The 20551-nt window shown below is 41.4% G+C and overlaps 1 protein-coding gene across 1 annotated transcript; it reads right to left on the reverse strand.

The window, feature by feature from the left end:
* Positions 1-1240: 1240 nt before the first annotated feature.
* Positions 1241-19338, reverse strand: RAB27A (RAB27A, member RAS oncogene family). Its single transcript, XM_010161167.1, has 6 exons — positions 19217-19338; positions 6559-6731; positions 4777-4862; positions 3912-4015; positions 3598-3721; positions 1241-1617 (listed from the first exon to the last, which is right to left on the reverse strand). The coding sequence occupies exons 2-6, from the start codon at positions 6709-6711 to the stop codon at positions 1419-1421; spliced, it is 666 nt and encodes a 221-aa protein (XP_010159469.1). The 5' UTR covers positions 6712-6731; positions 19217-19338; the 3' UTR covers positions 1241-1418.
* Positions 19339-20551: the final 1213 nt, after the last annotated feature.

A 20551-nucleotide genomic window follows, 5' to 3' on the forward strand; every position in this document is an offset into this window, starting at 1 on the left:
TAGTTAGAATACTTAAATAAATAAATACATAATTTCTAAAGATGTAATAGCTTTGGAGTTTTGTAAACAAACTGCTGTGGAAGGTCTGTAAAAAGACTCAATTTGGCATGTTATGACTTTAATTGGCAATACTTTAGAGTTATACCACCTCTGCCAGGGTAGAAAACAGTTTGGTAGGCACATCTTATAAATCAGTCTGGAAAAAAAGACCCCAAAAATACTGATTGTTCCTTAGGTTGTATGAATAAATAAAAATTATCAGAGAGTAACATGATCCACTGAAAGCTAAATTGACATTTATGTGATCCATATGGGGAAATAAAGAAAAGCAACTCTATTCTTTTTTTAAATACAACCTAAAGGAATGAACAAGCCATACATGAACATATGATAACCAAGATGTACAGGACACAAAGGTTGGCAGAATAAAATGAGCATTATAAATTTATAGAAATACTAGACAGAACTGGTATCCTAGCTGCATCTCACCAGAAGACAATCATTATTCATTTTTCAATCCAAATTTGAAGAAACATTCCACATCTGTGTTTGCTAAAACTAATTTAGTGCAAAGCACTAGCTCAGATTAAATTTTGCTGACATCTAGGTTGCCCTACATTCCTGTTAAAAAGTGAGTGGTACCATAAAAGAAACATAACAACAGAGGTACAGTTATGCCATTTATGTATAAATATATGCATAGGCATTTCTAGAAATTCAGATGATGTCAGGGGGTCTCATGGGCTGTGTTGGATGTATTTTATATAGTACAGTTGTAGTTTACATGTTCGACTTCATGACACACGCAAAGTGCTCTACACATGCACCCCTGTCCTTCTCTGTAGTTTTTTATTCTGTGTGGAATAGCTTTCTTGTGGCTTTCACCATTAAGAACTGATGGCTTGAGAGAACAAGGAAAAGCTGCTCACAGGCTTTTGTGGAAAACATGGGATTTGCTCTTTGAGGTTGTTATTGATTGAGGAAATTATTAAATGTTCCTGTTCAAACCAAGAACCACGTAGGTAAGCTTGCTGTTAGCAGAGACTAAGAGCTGTCACGGTATCTACTCTAAATGCCTTGTCTGTGTGGCTAATGGAGCCTTCAAAGGGCAATTGAAAATCCTTAAATTCAAAAGCCTACCCTTCCTCGTCACCCATTCAGACAGATGTTTCCGAATTTGGTCATGAAAATTCCTCTTCTTCCCTCCAAGGTAGAGAATTAGAGGAACATCCAGTGCTGCACTGCATACCTTGCAAGCAAAGGTCAATGTTGTTTGAGAGGAAAAATCCCCAAAATCAATATGAAGAATTAATATAGCTCATTAAGTAACTACACAATGTGATTTGTCCATACGCTGAACCGTTAAGCTGCAACTGTACTATACTTCAGCATATACATGAAACTTAATTGTAACAGAGTTAACAGCCACATCTGCCTTTCTCTTGCTCCTCATTCAGTTGTTCTGTAGAGCTGTGCCCATTGGAGCGCACTACCCCTTCTGGGATCCAGGATTTATCCACACACCGCTCCATACGCTTCATAATGAGGTCAAGCAGCGTTTCAATGGCTTTGCTTACATTATTCCCATTAGCTGCACTGGTTTCAAAATACGGTATTCTGCCAAAGACAAAAACCACAAACTTAGATCACACGGTTTGTATTCACAGGAGAAAAAAATAAATGTGATTGCTGCACGCTAAGTATTTCTTTCTTAACATGCAAGATTCAGTGAGTGGTCACAAATATTACGCTACGGTCTCAGTGTGCAGGTCTCCGGCAATCACGTTCAGAATACAACGCTTAGCAGCACAAGGCCTTTCCACAGAAAGAGGATATTCGCTCTCCCACACTTGGTAGCAGAAGATTGTTCGCCTCAGCAGGATTTATCTTGCTTCCCTGGGGAGTAAGTGACTCCTAGCAGCTATCCTGTCTCATCTCTACAGAGCAGAGAACTTTGTAACTGCCGACAGGTTGGACGTGATCTATGACTTTGACTTTTAAGCTCCCAAGTTCTAAATCAAGTTGGCATTTTCAGCCACAAAGATACACATTTCATAAATTATTCCCGGAAGTCACATGCAAAAAGCTCTCTTTCACATCCTTCAGAACTGGCCACATGCCATCTGCTGCTGTTTAAAAGCTTTCGCTCCTTCACAAGCGGCTGGTTAAAGTACCGTACGCACTTGCTGCTGTCTGTGCGACACGGACTTCAAACCAGCGTTTTCCCAGAAGGAGGAAAAAGTAAGAAGGCAATATTGCACTAAACCCACGTGTCACTAATAGCCAGCTTGCTCCTGATTTGCCTCCAATGATTATTCAAGGTCAAGAGAGGCTACTTTGTGACTCGCTGATAGGAAACAGCGTGGCACAACAGGACTGGACCTGCAGAACCAGGCAGTTCGCACTGAGGACCCAGTGTCCACACTGTGCGTGTTTCCTAGGCTTTACTCTGCACCAACTCGAATCTGTTCCTCTGCACTGAACACAGATCATTGGTTGGAACACGTCACTCAGTTTAGTTTTCAATTGAGAAGGAATCCAGTTCACATGCTAGAAAGCTGCTCCACTGTGTGAATAATTACATCAGACTTCAAAAGCGCACTTCTGATCCACAGTGACATGCAAATGTAATCCAGAGGTGAGACCCACGGAAGAGTTAAGGGACTGTAAGAGTACTATGGGACTAATCAGTACCCGCTAGAACAAAGTTTTCACGCAGTTCCTTTAGGGACGCATGACCTGTGCCTGTAGGGAAGGGGAAGGACAAGGCTACCCTGTCTTCCTGCCGGTCTGACTCGGTTTTCAGGCTCCCTGGGAGTCTCTGAGCGTGCAGTTGCCTGCAAGAAAACACGACTGACCCCTTTGCGGCTCAGTCACTAAGAATCCACCTCAGGTAATTAGTCTTAACAAAACTGCTTGAAGAGCTGAGGGAAGATTGTATGTGCAGAGAACTGGGGAACCGTGGGCTGGGCCAAAACTGTTCTTCCGTGGGAACACAGCACTCTGCAAGCAGGTTCTCCGAACGCTGCCGAATGCGTCCCACAGCTCTCACAGAAACAGGCTGTTTCCATGGACGTGCCCAAGACAATGGCTATGCTACAACAACCTTTTGTAAAACACCTCAGCTTGCAAATTAGGCTATCATTGCTTGGGTTTGGGTTTTTTTCCTAAAATCTGATGTGACACTCATCACGTCACCAAACGTTCTTTTGGATTTCACTGTTTAAGAAACCTGGGTTTTCTGTGCTCCACAGAAATTGTCAGCACTGGCAAGAGTAAAGAATTAGACCCCCATCATTCACCTGCCTCTCCAGCTAAATTCTGTCTCTTTTCTAGAATGTTTGTGAAAATTTACCTTGTTTACTGCCAAGGAAAGAAGATTAACCAACCTCCAGTGCAAGATTATTGCAATACTAAGTGTGTTTTTTTAGGCAATGCAGAAAATCTTAATCTCTGACAGAAAAAAAGATCATAGCAGGCAGTTAAGCACTCTAAAATACTTATTCTCACAATAACCTTTCCACCTACAGAAAAGGCATTACAGAATATATTTCATTCTGCTTTAAACACAGCAATAACTGGAAGGAAGTTACTTACCCGTATTTTTCTGCAAGTTCCTTAGCCGCCTCTTCTTTCACCATTCTTTGGTCTTCCAGATCACTCTTGTTTCCACATAACACGATGTCGGGGTTTTCACAATATGCATGCATTTGTAGCTGACCTAACAGCAACAACACAAACAGGGGTCACAACTTACTGTCACACATGAAGCTCACTCAGATCACTACCCCACTGCAGGGGGCACAAAGTCCTTCGGGAAAATGACTCTTTGAAAGCCATCAAAATGACTCCCTGACCACGCAAAAAAAAAAAAAAGAAAGAAAGAAGAAAAAAATAAAGAAATGCCGTACTTATCCAGTTCCTGACATTCAGAAAGCTTTGCTCATTTGTCAGATCAAAGAGCAGAAGAAATCCCATGGCATCTCTGAAGAAAGCCGTTGTCAAGCTACGAAACCTAGACCCGAAAAGTGACATTAGGTGGCTAATCGGACAAGTTACGTTGAAAATACAAGCGTGTACAGTCATAAAACAGAGGCAACTTAAGTCTGAATGAACTAAAGAGAAATATTCATCACAATTGTTGTGCTGACATAGGGACCGGATAACAAGAATTGCTAACATTACTATGGCCTACTCAAGGCCTAAGGAAGTCAAGGAGACATTTCACTTGAGCATGACAGCTTTAGACAAAGTCTTCTACTATAAAGCGTGACTTTATCAAGATTCAGAAATTAAAGTAAGAATAGAATTCAAACTTTGAACATTTGTCCTCTGTACATCTCAGTTCTTGATTTTAAGACTGTCGGCCACTAGGATGCCAGTTATTTGGCAGGCAAATAGTAAAGAGCCCTTTGAGGTGACTTCATCTGTCTGACTTTCCCAACACCCCAACGTATTTACAGGAATTTAAGAAAAAATGAAAAAACAACAGCTTTAAAAACATCTATATGCATTGGCTGTGAAAAAACAAAGTTGCCAAACGACACAAAGCAACAATTACAATTTTAATGTTCTATGGCTGTAAACTGCAGTTATAATTTAATGGGTATTCATAGGAAACTTTCCATCCCTGTTCAAATTAAAAGTAAGCACACTTTCCCATCAAGACGTGCAACTAAAATGTAACAGTTGATAAAGAGAATGCATGCACTGGGTTCCATCTGCATCTAGGTTGATGACAATTGCCTTACTCTCTGGGTGGGAGCTGGAACCTACCTCTCCTGACCTGCAGTATCCCAGAGCTGAAGATGTATCCTCTGTCCCCTGCCACCAACACCATCTGGTCCATTGGGTCTATACACCTGTAAAAGGTCAATTTGCAAGACCACGTGTTAGCAGCCTCTATAGAACACAAAATAACTGACACTTAAAGTCATTAAATTCAGCAAAAGTAGCATTGCTGATGCGAAGATCCCAACTACAACTCAATCCCTCTGCTTTGTAAGACAAAAGTAATATGGGTTGCATTTTAATTCTGCACCCAATTGGATATTTTAAAAATAAAGGTAGAAGTGAAACTGGAAAAACAGTATCCAATAGATGATGGACTCCAAACAGATACTGACAGCGCCATTAAGTTTCATTAGGCAAGCTTAATTTTAGTATTTTGATTTTCTATTTTTTTGCTATTATCTTGTATCGTGTTCAAATTAAAATGTAATTATAAGACAGCAACAGTCGTTACCATGCAATCTGGCAATATATTTGTACCACTAACAGGACCTCATTAGCAAACAGAATATACCCATAAAGATAATGACATCTCTTCTTCGCTGCCAAAAGATTGCTGAAAAAGAGATGAGGGTAGATCTTATCATACCATAGCTTAAAAAGCAGAAATTGGATGATAATAATAAAAGCAGAAGAGTTTACTCAGCATGAAAATATAAATAAGGCATCTGTTAGCTTTGGAAAGATTGAATAAATATAGGTTCTTGTATTGTTTAGAACTCTTCATGTTAGGTCATCTTCTTTACCTTCAACTGTCGTACCTAAGATTCCCAGAGTTACAAACATATCTTCAGAGACACATAAACTTGCTGAATTTGTGGATTATATGATACATATTATGAAACCTAAACCTTATCCCGAGTTATCAAATATGCTGGTCAAGTAAACCCCCCATGTTTACTATCCCACAAAAGCAACACTAACTCATTCAAGAGACCAGTTTCACATTCACAAATATATTTACTCCTTCTACTGTGCTGCATGTCACCCACCAAAAGCCAGTCGGCACAACGCCCACTGCACCACCTGGATTTCTCGACACTTGTGAAATCATCAGACTACTCTGGAAGCCATTTAATACTTCTGCGTCAGAAGGAAACACACTTGTGCCAGCTCAATTTCTCAGAGCAGTAAGGACCAGCATGCAGTTGGTTATCGTAATGCAGTGCTCAGCTTCCTATCAAAAGTACGTTTGCCTTCTCAGGGGTTAAAAAACCCCAAAACACTACCTTATTTTTCACAGTTCTTCTCTGGTAGTGGAAACTGCCTAGGCAGCCAGATCAGCCCCCATGTATCACACTATACCATGTCATTCACGTGTTTTAAACAGTTTTAAAATCCACACTGGAGTCTTTGCTCACTTGCCATTTCAGTTCACAAACAGCAAAAACATTTTTACTACAGCCCAATCCTTCCTCCTGAAGGGAGTTGAAAAATAAAAGGGCCACTTCAGATCCTATGTACACAACTCACAGGGTGGATACACGCACCAACACACGCTGAGCAGTAAGAAGAGGTTGCTTAGAATCAGCTCTTCTTACCTGAACTTTGGGGGAAGCGAGAGGGACAACACACGATGTCAAAAATCAGGAAATGATCTCATTTTACCTGGCTATCACAAGATTAAGTACACATTAACTCTTGAGTGCATGCCAACACAAGGATCGGCACCTTAGGTTTTTAAAGAACAGATTCTAGCCATCCCCAAGACAGAACAGATTCTAGCCATCCCCATTTTAAAGCAGCGCAGCGTTTGTGCAAACTCACCACTCTCTTTTCCCGAAAGTCAATGCCCACCGTTGTGATAAATTTGGAATTAAATTTGCCATCCGTGTATTGGTAAAGAAGGCTGGTTTTCCCTACTCCAGAATCACCGAGTGCTAGGAACTTTATGAGGTAATCATAGTCCCCATCAGACATAGTGAGAATTCAGGAGACACCTTAAAAAGCAAAGCAAAAAGGATTAGGTAGTAAATGACTCTGTCAAGACTTCTTTTGACAAATACTTAACATACAAATCATTATTTGAACTACAAAGCACCGAGCAGGGGGACCAGTTCTGTACTCTTTTACACTGGTTTCACCTTAAACTCTCAGTTATGCCAATTATCAATACCAAATTCAGCTGTGACTGAAAAAAATGCATGGTTAATTTTATCACATTCCTCTTAGTACACAGAGAAGGCAGCACAATTTTAACTTCTTCAGGAAAGACTGAAAAATCTAGGTCAAAGTATTCAAGGTATCTGGGACGTGAACTGCAGAACTGTTGCTAATCTGCAGAGGAGCTGGCAAAAGCTATTTAAATGTACCAGCGATGCCATTCTGACCTCACAGTGACTGTAACATTATTAACATACACCAAAAAACATTCCAGACTGCCCATTAAATAAAAATTACAATAATTTTCTATTAATAGCAATTTTTCAGCCTTGAAAAAGTTTCTTTTTCCATACCAGAAGGAAAAATAACCAAAGAACATTTTGTTGTTGATTTTGTTGGGGGGTTGTCATTTTGTTTACACAACCAACTTGCAAAGTTTTGAAAGTTTTCATCATGATGTCACTTAATAATTTAAACTACACTTTGATCCCGAATTGCCGTTAAACACCGCACACATTTCCCATGGCCTATACACATTTAAGAAATTCCTCTCTATCCTTCTTGTGCCTTTGAAAAAATAACCATGCTAGATATAGTCTGATCAAAGTGCAGCAACAGCTAGAAGGTGTAACAAAAAATCACTGGCAAATTCCACCTATACTAGAAAGAATGACGTAAGAGCACTAGTACTTTCCTGCTAAAAAAAAACCTCTCTTCCCCCAAAACAAACACTAGAGAGCTGCCTTATGTTGTTTTTAAAGAAATGAACATGAAAAGATAAGCCTAAAATAACCATTCAAAATGCAACATAAAACTGGCATTGATTGCCTGTTATGAAGGAGGGAAATGCCTACCAAAATACAAACTATAAGATGATGAAGTAAAATTAAAAATGTAAAATCTGCTGTTTCAACTGCAAATAAGTATTTTTGGAACTATCTGTAGCTTAAACTAGAGAAAATTGCTCATTTCAAGTCCAACACTGCAGTAGTTTGCATCAATGGCAAAACACCAACTCATTTCTTGACTACCAACTGACAGCTTGAGGTTTGGAACAAACTCTGTATCTCGAGCATGTGGGCGTCACTCGCCACCATTAAGTTACAGCCGTAACTCTCTTCAAAGCTTCCACCTTATCTGAGTGCAGCTCTTGGATACAAGCCAGAACTGTGATTAATCGACTCACCCACAACTGGACTTGCCGTAATTAAGTTACAACCGTAACTCTCTTCAAAGCTTCCACGTTATCTGAGTGCAGCTCTTGGTTACAAGCCAGAACTGTGATTAATGGACTCACCCACAACTGGACTTGCCGTGATCACAGAATCACAGACTGGTTTGGGTTGGAAGGGACCTTAAAGTCCATCTAGTTCCAAGCCCCCTGCCGTGGGCAGGTTGCTCAAGGGCAGGCAATGGTCAGACTTACACCCAGACACCCTCCCAGTGAAGAGTCAGTGGAAAGCATCTGACACTGGTTTGCCATTTCCAGTTCTGAAGCCCCCCTTTCCGCAGCCATGGCATATTTCACATTATGCCCTCAATAACAGTAAAACCTTGCAGGAAAGGGGGTTTAAGTGACAGAGTTCACACTCACCACCATGCCACAGCCAGCTAATTCACTTTTGCACTGCTGTGTTTTAATACAAGGTTTTGCAATAGAGTAAAAGATTGAAACAACACCACATCCCGCACCTCCGCCTCGCCCCCACAGTAATTGTTATCACTGAGCTTTTTACATAAATACACCACAACTGCAGGCCTGCCTCCACCATGCAGGTCTGAAGGAGTGGCACATTCAAGGCAGCCACACATAAGAACATTTTAGAAGAAATTAAAAGCCCTGATCCCTTAAGACACACTCACACATACCATCAAAAGCGGTTTTGGGGTTTTGTTTCATTTTTTAAATCCTTCCCTCAAGGGGGAGAGGGGGGAGAGGGGAGTAAAATCAGTTTGCCTACCTTGTAGGTCTACAAAAGGGTCTTTTCATTGAAATGCACTAGAAGAAAGGGAAAAATATTTTAAAAAGCAAACAAGAAGGGTTTTACTAAAGACTGGATTTGATTTAGACTTCCATCTCCTGTATGATTTTCTTTTGCCCCCAGATGTTCTCCAGGGTAAAGGGCTGTGTAAGGTCTCTCTACTCAAGTACATGTTATTTCAGCTTCAAACATTTTATGATTTTATGATATACCTAAATAATTGTTGCTTAAAAAAGGCTTAAATGCCAATCTGAGGGCCAGTAGATAATACAAAGACAAGCTAGTTTCATGTATTTTTCTATGCTACCCCACTTGTATGGAAGTATTTGCCTTGTCACTATTTTATTACCTAGCTAAAGGTACATGGAAGACATTTTTATTGAAAGATACCAATGATAGTGCCACCTAATCACTGCTAATATGTGTTGTAAGAAAGGTAATTTATCTTGTGCCCTGTGCAAGACATTACGAAGGAAGAAAGGGCACTACAGCTCTTACACGGAGCTGGAAGAAACTGCCACAGTTCAGCTGCACCCTTCCATTGGAGAGAGCTGGGTGAAAGCTCTGGTTAAAACAGAAAGGTCAAGGTTAGACCTTGGGGAAGTGAAACCTAAAGGGATTCCCAGCGTCATATCTGATTTGTAGAGTATCTGTTTGGACAAACACGCCACATCATTCGGACCACTTAAACCCCAGTTCTCCATATGGCTGGTAACAAATCCAATGACTGATAGAGGAGTAGGAGCCCTTCAGAGGAAAGGCATAAAAACGCCTTCTCAAGAATTTGCTTAAGAAGGAAATTTTCTCCTTAGGCTTTTGAAATGCACACACCTTTCACTGCACCCCATAATGTCAATCTATTATTCAAATATCTCCAAGGAGTGGTTCTTGTGAAACCCTGCACAGTTAACCTATCCTCAGAGACATGCAAAGAAGTATTTTCATAGCAGTTTCAAGCCTTGTCCTCCTCCCTGTACAAATATTTAAAAAGTGATCTCCACCCTCTACTTCAAGACCTGCAGTCCTAGTGCCCAGACACATCCAGCTCCACACAACAGAAATAAGAATCTATTCACAGCAAAACATATTCAGAGCAAAAACTGCAGCCAACTTCTTTAAAATCATGGCCCTGTTACTAAAAATCCATCTGATTTTTTCTTCCAATTTTGCTTTTTTTAAAATTTGGCTCAAGAGCTTCATACCTTCCAGTCTTTCCTCCCACATTTCTGTACCTCATCTATCAGGAGAGTGGGAGGTAGAGAAGGAAGAATCAGACAAAATTGATGGTACATTAGAATTCGTCAGGTCGCCCAAAGAAAAAAAAATCTGAATTAATTTCAGAATTATCATTCCCAAATCTTGCTTCTAAGAGTAAGACCTCCTTCGCTGAAAAAATTCAAGGATGGACACAGTTTTAGGCCCCACGTTAAGCCCTCCAGGATTTTGCCTTTTGTAAACCGCCCCTTGAATCCCATTCAGCTCTGGCTTTGCGCTCGCCTAGCATGCAGATGGACAGGGGCTAAGAACAAGTGCTGGGAAAACTCCACTGGCCTTTCCCATTGCTGACAAGATCCCCCCAGCCACCACTTCAGCTGTGCCTGCACAGCTGCCACTCCAGAGCCTCCACACACATCCGGATCGAGGCTCGCCAAGCAGGGATACGCTGCGAACCAAGTGCTGCTCTTGGTCAGTCGACATTCCTAGTCCAAGGTACTTTCACATTAACAGGCACCGACATTAGCAAGTTGCTATTTTTTGCCTCCAGGGCACAAATATCACAACCCTATTGTGCGATAAAACATTCAAGACTATAGCAGTCTTTTTTCTGAATAAATTAAGGAAATTGGCTTGGCATGCAGGAATTCCCCTGTGCAGCATGGGGACATGGAACAGGCTTTTTGAACAAACTCCTTTGCTGCTACAGAGCTGAGGGAGGGGAGAAGGAAGAAGGTGCATAGAGATTAATAAAAGAAAACACACACCAAAAAAAAAAAAAAGCATCGAGCTGCAAATAGAAATGTGTACACAACGCACAGGCAGTGTAAAATTCAGATCAGAACATGCTCTTAATCAGACAGTCCTCAAGCGCATGGATTTAAAGTAAAGTACACCACTTACCCCAAACTCTGCTAAAGGAACAGTCAGGGGATGCTGGAGACAGTGCTTCGGAAGGAGTATATTTCTAGCACCACCTCTTTAGCACACAGCCAAGAGGCTTACGTGTCACCCATTTGCATCCGTGCTGATGGGTGCTCAGAGATAAAGAGGTGTGTCTCATGTCTCCATGTCTAAGGAGGGTGCTGCCTGGCAGCATGGCTGGGAAACAACTACACGCTTCACATGTCCCATTTATCCCTAGAGGCGGGCAGCATTTCAGAAGAGATTCATGCACGACCTACCTAGGAGCAGATGTAAAGTACCCACACACCTTAAAAACAATTACATTGTTCCTAGCAAGTGTTTTCATACAAAACCGTATGAACCACAGGGCGTATTGATCACAGCTGTTCAGTTCCATTCACAGCTCTACATCCTCCCCACTTGGGCGTGAGGAGGATACAGCAGCCTCTAATGCAAACGGCTGTTTTCGTTCTTCTCTCGCGCAGACACCGCGCTGCCCCACGGGTACCACGGTGACAGCCCTATTCACCACAGATTCCTAAAGAAAAGAAAAACTACTCTTTGGCAAAGCCTGAACCATAAAGCCCTAGGTCTGACATGACTTCAGACCGGACCTGCACCACATTCCTGCGAACAGCCTCACCCTGCTCTACGGCTGCGGTAGCACCTCCACGCTCGCCAAGCCGGCCACCGTCCGGCACTTGCCAGCTCTGCCAAAACAAGGGACGGAGGGTTGAACATTCCTACTTAGTCAATACTTCAGTAGAAACGCCTTTGGCTAAAAGCTGCCAGATAGGTAAAAACGTAATACAGCCAAATTATGCCAACAATTTCTTAGAAACTCAAGTCACTGCTATGCTGGGCAAAGGGAGTTTATAAATGAGCGCTTTACGTAAATATTCTGAGCTGCATTTTTTTTTTCTCAGGAAAATATATGACCTGGCTTGCTTTAATTTTGGCCAAAATGACACTTACTGCGACTTCTAGGACTTGTCTGTAAGTAACAAGAATGAAAATATCCCCTCCTCTTCCTCACAAATGAGGGGAAGAGACTCCGTTGCTCTGCGCATTTATCTCTTGCTTACTCTCAGTTGCTTTACTTGACATTTTACCGTTTCGACCTTTTCAGTTTTAACTATAGAGGAATTCTAAGGAATGGTAAGATCAATGTCTAAGGATCTTCTCTTTCTTGGAAGGAACTAAATCATTTAAAGGGTGCTCAGGATACATACAGTAGTCTGCAAAAGTATATGCACAAAAATAAGCTGTGAGGCTTTAGGTTCCAAATGCTGAAGTCACTTGTGCCTCAGCTGAAGGTGCTCTAGGACACTGTCAGCTGTCAGCATTGCTACAGCTGCACAATTTTACAGAGCAAGAATCGACAGGCACACAAAACACTCTGAGAATAAGTTATAATGGAGATGCCAGGCATAAAATCATGATCCCACCCATAAAGGGGGCACAAAAGGGGTAAGTGAAGCAACAGGTCTGCAGATGTGGTGAGAACTTTGCACAACAGGCTGGGCAAGGAAACAGCAGATTCTGGATTTCCTTTCCAGAAAACCAGGGGAAACTGGGAACGGAGAAGCCAGGAAAGGAAACAACAGTGAGTTTTGCAACTACATCTGCATTTCAGCATAACCAAACCAATGAAAAGGAGGCTGAATTTCAAAGAATGGCTCAGTTACATAAAGGAATGAAAGGCAGCATGGAAATGGAAGAAAATGGAAAATGATAACAGGAATGTCGCACAGGGTACTCCAACATCACCCATATGGAAGGATCTTTGTGCATTTCCAACTGCCCTGCAAAAAGCACAGCACCATCTCCGTTCCCTCATCAGTTCTAACATTTTCATGCTTCCTGGTAAGAAAATACTGCAGATAAATAAAGATTTGTGACAGTGTCTGATGAAAACAGAACTCCCTCAGAGGACCTGTCCTCCTCCAGGCAATCAGAGCTTTTGCCTCCCAAGTTACCTCTTTGAACTCTCATCAGAAGTTGCTTTCAAGTTGCAGCAGTGAAGAAAACACCTGTACCACGCCAATAAACTCCGAAGTAGACTGGGAAAAATAAAGCAAAGAATTTTATTTTTAAAACAGGTCCAAATTCACTTACTCCTTCCTCAGTCATTCTACTGTGCCTCTAATAAATACATGAAAGCCACGACACCTTACAAGTGAACGTGCCATGCTTTTTCACTAACATAAACAGGAAATCCAGAGCGATGCCCAGCATCCTCCCCTGACGTGACAATTCTGACTGCTTTCGGACTCCATTCACAGCTTATCCACGGCCTAACCTTAACATCTGTAACACATCACTACGCTGTACCTACTCTTGACAGTATCAAGGAATTATGAATTACAGTCTTACATAGATTTACACAGTTTCCAACTCTTTCAATCAACACAGGAGCCACCAGGATTTCACCCACAAAGCTGGAGTGTATTCACAGCACAAGGGAAATATCCAGAAGTTTGCCCACCCACTCATTCAGCAACACATCCAACTGCAGAAGGGTAAGGAGTAAACTTGTATTTCTGCCTTCAGAAATAGACATTGGAAGATAAAAGAGAAGATAATAATTACACAGGATCATAAGAATTGAGCATTTCTTTAGGAATTATTTGGTTTTCATGAAGATTACTAACATCTCCAGCAAACAGCTAGAATAAGCACACATGAAAAACAGAATAAAAGGAATAAGAAAAGGTAAAAAAAATCTAGAAAGGGAGAAAGGAAGCAATTTCATACACGCGGTTAGAGTATGAATGAAGTGGTATCTCGGGGAAAACACGCACACATATGTACTCATGCTAAAGAAAGAATTACATTTTATGCTCTGCCTGCATGGGTGATCCAGCAGGCAGCAATGCACGAGTCGGGCCAGGATCTTTGTTTAAGGCTGTTAAAGCACACACTGTAAACAGCCAGAGGAAAATATGTGCAGCTTCTTTAAAAATACTTTTATTTTTTCCCCTCCTCCAGGGCAGGAAAGTTCTGAGCTGCCTTCCACCTGGTTTTGTAGGACAGACACCTGGAATACAGATAATGATTCTCCAAAAGGTCGCACCACCAAGCTGATAAAGGATACAAGATACATGCTGCATTAGAGGGAAATAATCTGGCAAAAATAAATTATCATGATAAAGTCAATTAAAAGCCTATGGAGATGGCAGGCAACAGACAACCTGAAGGCACCTCCTAGTCGCTGTTAGATTAAAGTGAAACCCCCACAAATATGATACAAACAGGGCTATAAAACTGCATCATTCGTCTAATGTGATGTGGGCAAGCATACAAAGGGGCGAGCAGGAAAGAATTTCAGTGCAGAATTTAATCTGCCTTTTCAACCTTTGGAGTGGGAAATATCTGTCTCTCTTGTGTTTCATAGGAGGTAAATGCTGGTCCTTGCTAATTTTGGTTTTTGACTGGAAGATGCAACAAAAGTTACTTCTTTTTTTGCAGTTGCTACCATTCTTTAGCATTATTGGTTTTCTCCAATATTGTGATCTGTCCTTATTTTTGGCGCAAGTACTTGATTTAGTTCAACAATAAGTAACAGGGGAACATGGTATATAGCATTTCCTACATTTTGTTCTGGCTATTTATTCCTCAAGAAGGTAAGTTTTCTCATTACTTAGATGACACTGAAATATCCAAAGACTTTAAAGTCCATTGGAAGTCAGTCTGTCTACACCTGCCAAATGAAAACAGCTAACCACAAAGCATCGTGGCCTTTGGAGCAGGACTGATGCGTCAGATCACGCTTCCAGCCACCAGTGAAAACATCCTGTTCCTCAGCAAACTTACTGGTTATCAAAGTTATTGACTAAACAACTAATCAATACCCATTTCTAATGAGCTGGGAAATCTCTATGATCTATAAATATCAAGCATGACATTAGGAATAATAAGACATTATTTGTGGAAATAATGAATTAGAAGGGTTTCTTAAACAATCTAGCATAAAGGGCAAAATAACTGTATAGTTATTGGTGGGAAAGCAAGGGAAACTGACAACTGCAAAAAACCCTGTCCAGTAACCAGAAAACCAGGTTATTCCTTCTACTCCTTAGTCTTGAATTCAACGTAATTGGACTTGAAATACAAGGGACAGTCAGAGATGCTAAGCAGGGAAGGGGTGCTCATGGACGAAGATGTATCTAGATTGATAAACTGAGGCTCACAGCTAGCATTCACCTCCCCCAAACTTTTAAAATCTTAACAGAAACATCCTTGCAGGTGCTGAGCTCACTGGGCCTAAACCCAGATCATGCTGGCAACCACGGCGATGTGGAGACAGTCAGAGCACGGCAGGCTGGCAGCCACACACTTCAGAGGAATTGAGATGGGTCAGTCGTGAATAATCTGCTCTTAAGGGGTCTCAAAACAGAACTGAGCCTTTGATTTCAGAGTCTGTAATAGCTACTAGTTGGGGAGAGGTATTTTCAGCCAGTACTGGGCAGGATTTTTTAGTAAACGTGTCTGGAAATACCAAGCATATGTGATATACAAGTATTTCATAAATGCTAAGAAAAGGATAGAAACAAGTTGCTGAGAAGACTCTGGGCACAATTTAACTTGTCCGTTACATAATAAAGCACCACTTCTGCCTAAAACAGAGCCAGGCAGTATTCAATGGGCCAACAACCTGTTCTCTTCAGGAAGTTTCTAATGTGCAACAGCAAAGCAGAAATTCTGATCTCTGACAGCAAGACACAGTCATTTTGGAGCACACTTGTGCTCAAAAGTATCACTCAAACTCTTCTCGCGAAGCAAAGCTGAAACTACAGGTAAATTTTTTTTTTGCACGAGAACTGAAAAATAAGCCCATACTTTCAACAAATCACCAAATCTTCCACTTGAACAGCTCCAGAACTGCAGCATGGATTAACGCTGTCCAAGCTTTCTACTGAGGCTCTGCAGCCTGGCAAAACATTCAAACAGGGCTTGACAAAATGTTTGCTTCAACTGGTATCCTAGCACAGCTTCTTTTCTAGAGCCTCAGGGAAGGGGTAATTCAAAAGAAGCACCGATTAAGCAGACTGAACTGCGCAACACAAAGCTTCCATTCAAAAAGCCTGCTGTTTTTCAGCCCGAGTTGCCAACACTGTCTTACTGCTCTGATCAGAATCCCACATTACAGCATGAATTATAGCTACATCTTGATATACAGCAAAGACCAATCAGATAAATGGCACAGCCAACCTGAATTCCTTACAGTAATTCTTGTCGTGGAGGTATGTATAAGACCTACAATAACAGGTAATTTCCCACCTCTCCCCCCAGAAGTCTGCAATTAAAGTTACTATTCAGAATGTTTCTGCTACAGCTAATAAATGGCTTAGCAGCTGCAAACTTACAGAACAACCAGCTCTATAACCCAAGTTCCAGAAAAAATGTACAGTGTTACTCTAAGAAAATGAATTGCCAGTCAGACTGCTCTAATTGATCCAAGCAGTGCAAGTTCCCTGTAGAAAACTGCATCAAGGAAACCAACATGTAGTTTTCATACCACAGTGCATTCAAACTGTGCTTTCTCGACTTAACAGCAAGTATAAAGCTTTGGATGCTTATGAAGAACCTAAAAATCTCACGCAATCTGACAAACCAATTTCATACAATGTTTTGCAGTGTTTTGTGTTATGAACAAGAAAGGCATCAAACCCCTGAAATGAAAAATGGTATATTAAGCGTAAGTGAATATGAAAGAATCTATTCAGCTACGCACTTCCATGCACAAGTCACAAGAAACTGGGAGAACGCAACAGTACTGTCCAACAAGAGCTCCTGTTGGAAAAGACTCATTGAAGCAGGCACTGCTGTTTCATCTTCTATTAAAAGACTGACTTTGTCCTGCAGTGTTTGATTTTAAACCAGTGCATATGATTTCCTATAGAAGGAAATAAAATGTGATTCCAGTAAAAACAAATCCAGTATGTGCAAAAGAAAATCTCCGTCAGCACTAATCAGCTGCAGTGCCTACAGAGGAGCTATGTCAACATACACCAACCCGCTCACTCCCAGAGAATCCCCGCCTCACCAAGATCCCAGTTCTGCTTCTGTTTATACCAACAGCTGCACCAAAATGTATCAAAACGGAATTTTTGCAAAGAAACGTCATCTCTATGACACACTGTTTAAACAAAATTCAGAAGCAGGAGCTCTATTATTTCCTAGTTATGAAGTCAAACTTTCAGACCAAAGAACTTAGTCTGAATTTAATATTAAATAACTTAACATTAAATAAATATTAATAACCTCCTTAAATATTATTTCTGCTTCCCTTTGACTAGAGCTTATTTCCCTCATTCCACTAGGATATGTTCCAGGTCTTTTTCCATTAACTGTTTTTAATACTTTTTGAGTTCACTCGTAGATTTTGAATAGTTTCAGAATTTTTGTTGGTCTACTTTTCAATTTTTTTTTTTTTTTAAGGCAAAAAAATTACAACTTCTCTTTCATGAAATTTCTCATGACATGTTTAAAGAATTCCAGCTCAATTAGATTCCTAGGTTGTCTTTAGCAGGCTTAGTTCCTACGGGTGTTTCATTTAATACAGTGGTATAAATGAAAGACGTACTAGAAAAAAGCAAATACACTGAAACGCACTGGGAGTACAGTGAGTACGGTGAGGGAAAGGGGGGCAGCACCACATGCCACAATATTGTTTTGCTCTATACAACAGAATCCCAACATTGTCAAAATTTAATCCTCAAATAACTTAGGCTATTAGAAATCACTACCCTAAAATGCCCTAGAAATTGTTTCTGTAACACACATACATAATGGATACGTAATGCAGTAACTGAAAAGTGTTATATAACAGTAAATTACAACGAAGCGACTAAAACAACCAACCCATCTAGCACAGCGCAGAAAAAAAACACTAAGTCAAGCATCAATGTTTACAAAAATCCTTCTTCCCAGTTATTTTATATAAGCTGTTTCATACACTGAGGACATCTACGAGGAAACAGCAGTAAAATATATTTATTTAACTGCATTTACAAATCTGTCACTTCTTTCTCATAAACACAAGCCAAGGGGTGATGGTCAGGACTGGAAAAATCATCTTAAGATACTCTATGCTAGACATCAATGAAACCCCTGGGAAAGCCTTGTGACCTTCCCACAGAAGTGGAGGAGAATACTCTCTTCTGTTCTCTGAAGAACCCCTCCTTGGCTATTTACAGTCTACAAAAACTGGAGGTTTGGTCCATGAGTAGAAAAACACTGGCAAACGGATGGGCTAGAAGGATGCCTGACTACACATTTATGCTTGGGGTGGCAAGGAATGACCTAGTCAGATGGGCACAGACATGTTGAGTTTCTTACCCAGGAGACAGAAAACACAGTAATAACATCACTCTCCTATACTGCCTTCACCATCACTGATTTTAAGATTGAAACCATTACTGTATGATTGAACAAAGAATGTGAACTGGATGAGCTCTCATGGTCCAATTTCTTTTGCCAATTAAAAGTAACAGCCTGTGCAACACACTGTTTTTATTCCTTTTATCAGCAATACATTTAGCATAGAGGAGAACAAACACATTGGTGTGCAACCCAGTTACAAACCCCACCACTCTAAAGGACTGTTTCATCAAGTATAATTTACCTTTATAAAGTAATGAGAGAACGCAGGAATAATTAGAGGGGGAAGAAGTCTGAGCAGTACAACATTTAAAAACACTGAGTTACTTTGTTCTGTATTATGAAACACTATTTGTGCAGCACACTCTCCTATCAGAGGTCTAATTCCACTTTCTAACTGTAGAACAAGTTGACTTAACACAGAAGGAAACGTAGGCTGACGACTTGGGACCAGAAAGGGCATCTTCCACTTACTGAACCCCGACACCGCTCACGGCAGTCATTTATTTTAACCTTACTGATAAACTCACCCATGTTTGTCTTTAAATCCAACTGATTCCTTTGTGAAAAGCACTGACCGAAGAGCTGCAGTTTTGGCACTTAAACCCATAGCCGACGCCAGTTTGAAGTTTGGTTTTCCCTCAAACATTAGGATGCAGGAATGTTGAACCGCCTCTCAAAATCAAAACATTTCAGGCAGTTTGTCAGAAGTACAGCAACATCGTTTCAAAGCTCTTAACAGAGGAACAGTTGGCACACAACAACTGTCAGCTCAAAGGAAACAATGTAATAAATCTTATGGAAATAAATAAAAAGAGAAAGTGGTTGCATACCTGTGCTTACCAGCTGCAAATGGGTCTGTAGTTTTCCAAGCCAACTTCAGCAATGAGTCTCCTGACACAGGTCAGATCTCCTGAATACCATAGTCATGCAAAAAGAGCCTCTTCTCATCTACAGGTAGGATCAGCAGAGAAAGAAAATAAAACCAAAAGAGCGTAGTTTGGAAAAATCGCTCTAAAATTCGCTGTGACGGGCAGAGCTGCCGCCCGGCACAACCACCCTGCCCACCTAATTACATTCAGCTGCTTGTCATGTGGCCGTGCTGAGCGATCAAGTGATCGCTTTGCCTCCTCTGAAAACTAAGCAACAGTAAACTAGATCTCCCCAAACCAGGTAAAAACATTGAGCCTTTGCTTAAACTACCGACCCTCCTCCTTGTCACAGGAAGTTGCACTTTGTTTCATTACAAAAAACTGAAATACAGCAAACACAGCGGTCTGCTACGATGAAACACAGCGAGCACCAAACCGATTCCGGGTTTGAGCCTGGGCCTTTACAGATGGCAGAAGAAGTTACCGCTGACACAGCTGGCACAGACACCAGGGTGACAGCACGTGAGAAGGAGCTGGAAGGATTTGGGAGGGCAGTGGTGGCAGTGGGCATCACATCCAGCCCCTTCTGCTCAACCGATTCTGATGGCAACAAGCTCCAATGAAAGATGAGAGTTAAGATGTTGCCAGAAACTTTCTGAACCATTGCATCTAAACCTGCAAGCCCCCTCCCTCTGCCCAAACCTAAGAGACACATGCAGACAGTTTAAACATTTAAATAATTTCAAGGAAATAAAGTGGCTGATTTAACACATAAACCAACTCCTCCTCAACGAAGGATTCACCAGGGCCTGCTGACACAGGCACTGCACAGGCAAGGTTCACGTGTCTGGCTGCATCGCAGCTCCGGTGTCTGCACCACGGCACTCGCTGGACCGAGGTCCCTGCGCCGGGCCCAAGGGATGCGAGAGGAGCTGCACAGCTGCCTGCAGTCACCAGGCCTCGTCCCCTCTCGCACACGCCCTTGACACTACAGATGCCAACGGCAGAGGACTGAACGGTGTGGACAAAGTGAGTTTGGCACTCCCCGTGTACAGTTCAGCAGATAGGAGCTTTTACAGAAGACAGACTGCCTTGCACAACCCTTTCTTGTCTCAGTTTCTTTCCTCACAGCTTCAAGAGCAGAGAAGAAAGGAAATTGAGAAAGTTTCTAAGACAACCCTGCAGTCCTATCATTTACGAAGTGCTGCAGACAGCCTGCTACAACATTCTACGTATCCTTAATGCATTCATCCAGCAGTGACGGAGGCAACTCCACAGGCTCCTTAATTCACGTGT

This window comes from Eurypyga helias, unplaced genomic scaffold (genome assembly GCF_000690775.1).
Source record: "Eurypyga helias isolate BGI_N326 unplaced genomic scaffold, ASM69077v1 scaffold17031, whole genome shotgun sequence".
NCBI lineage: Eukaryota > Metazoa > Chordata > Aves > Eurypygiformes > Eurypygidae > Eurypyga > Eurypyga helias.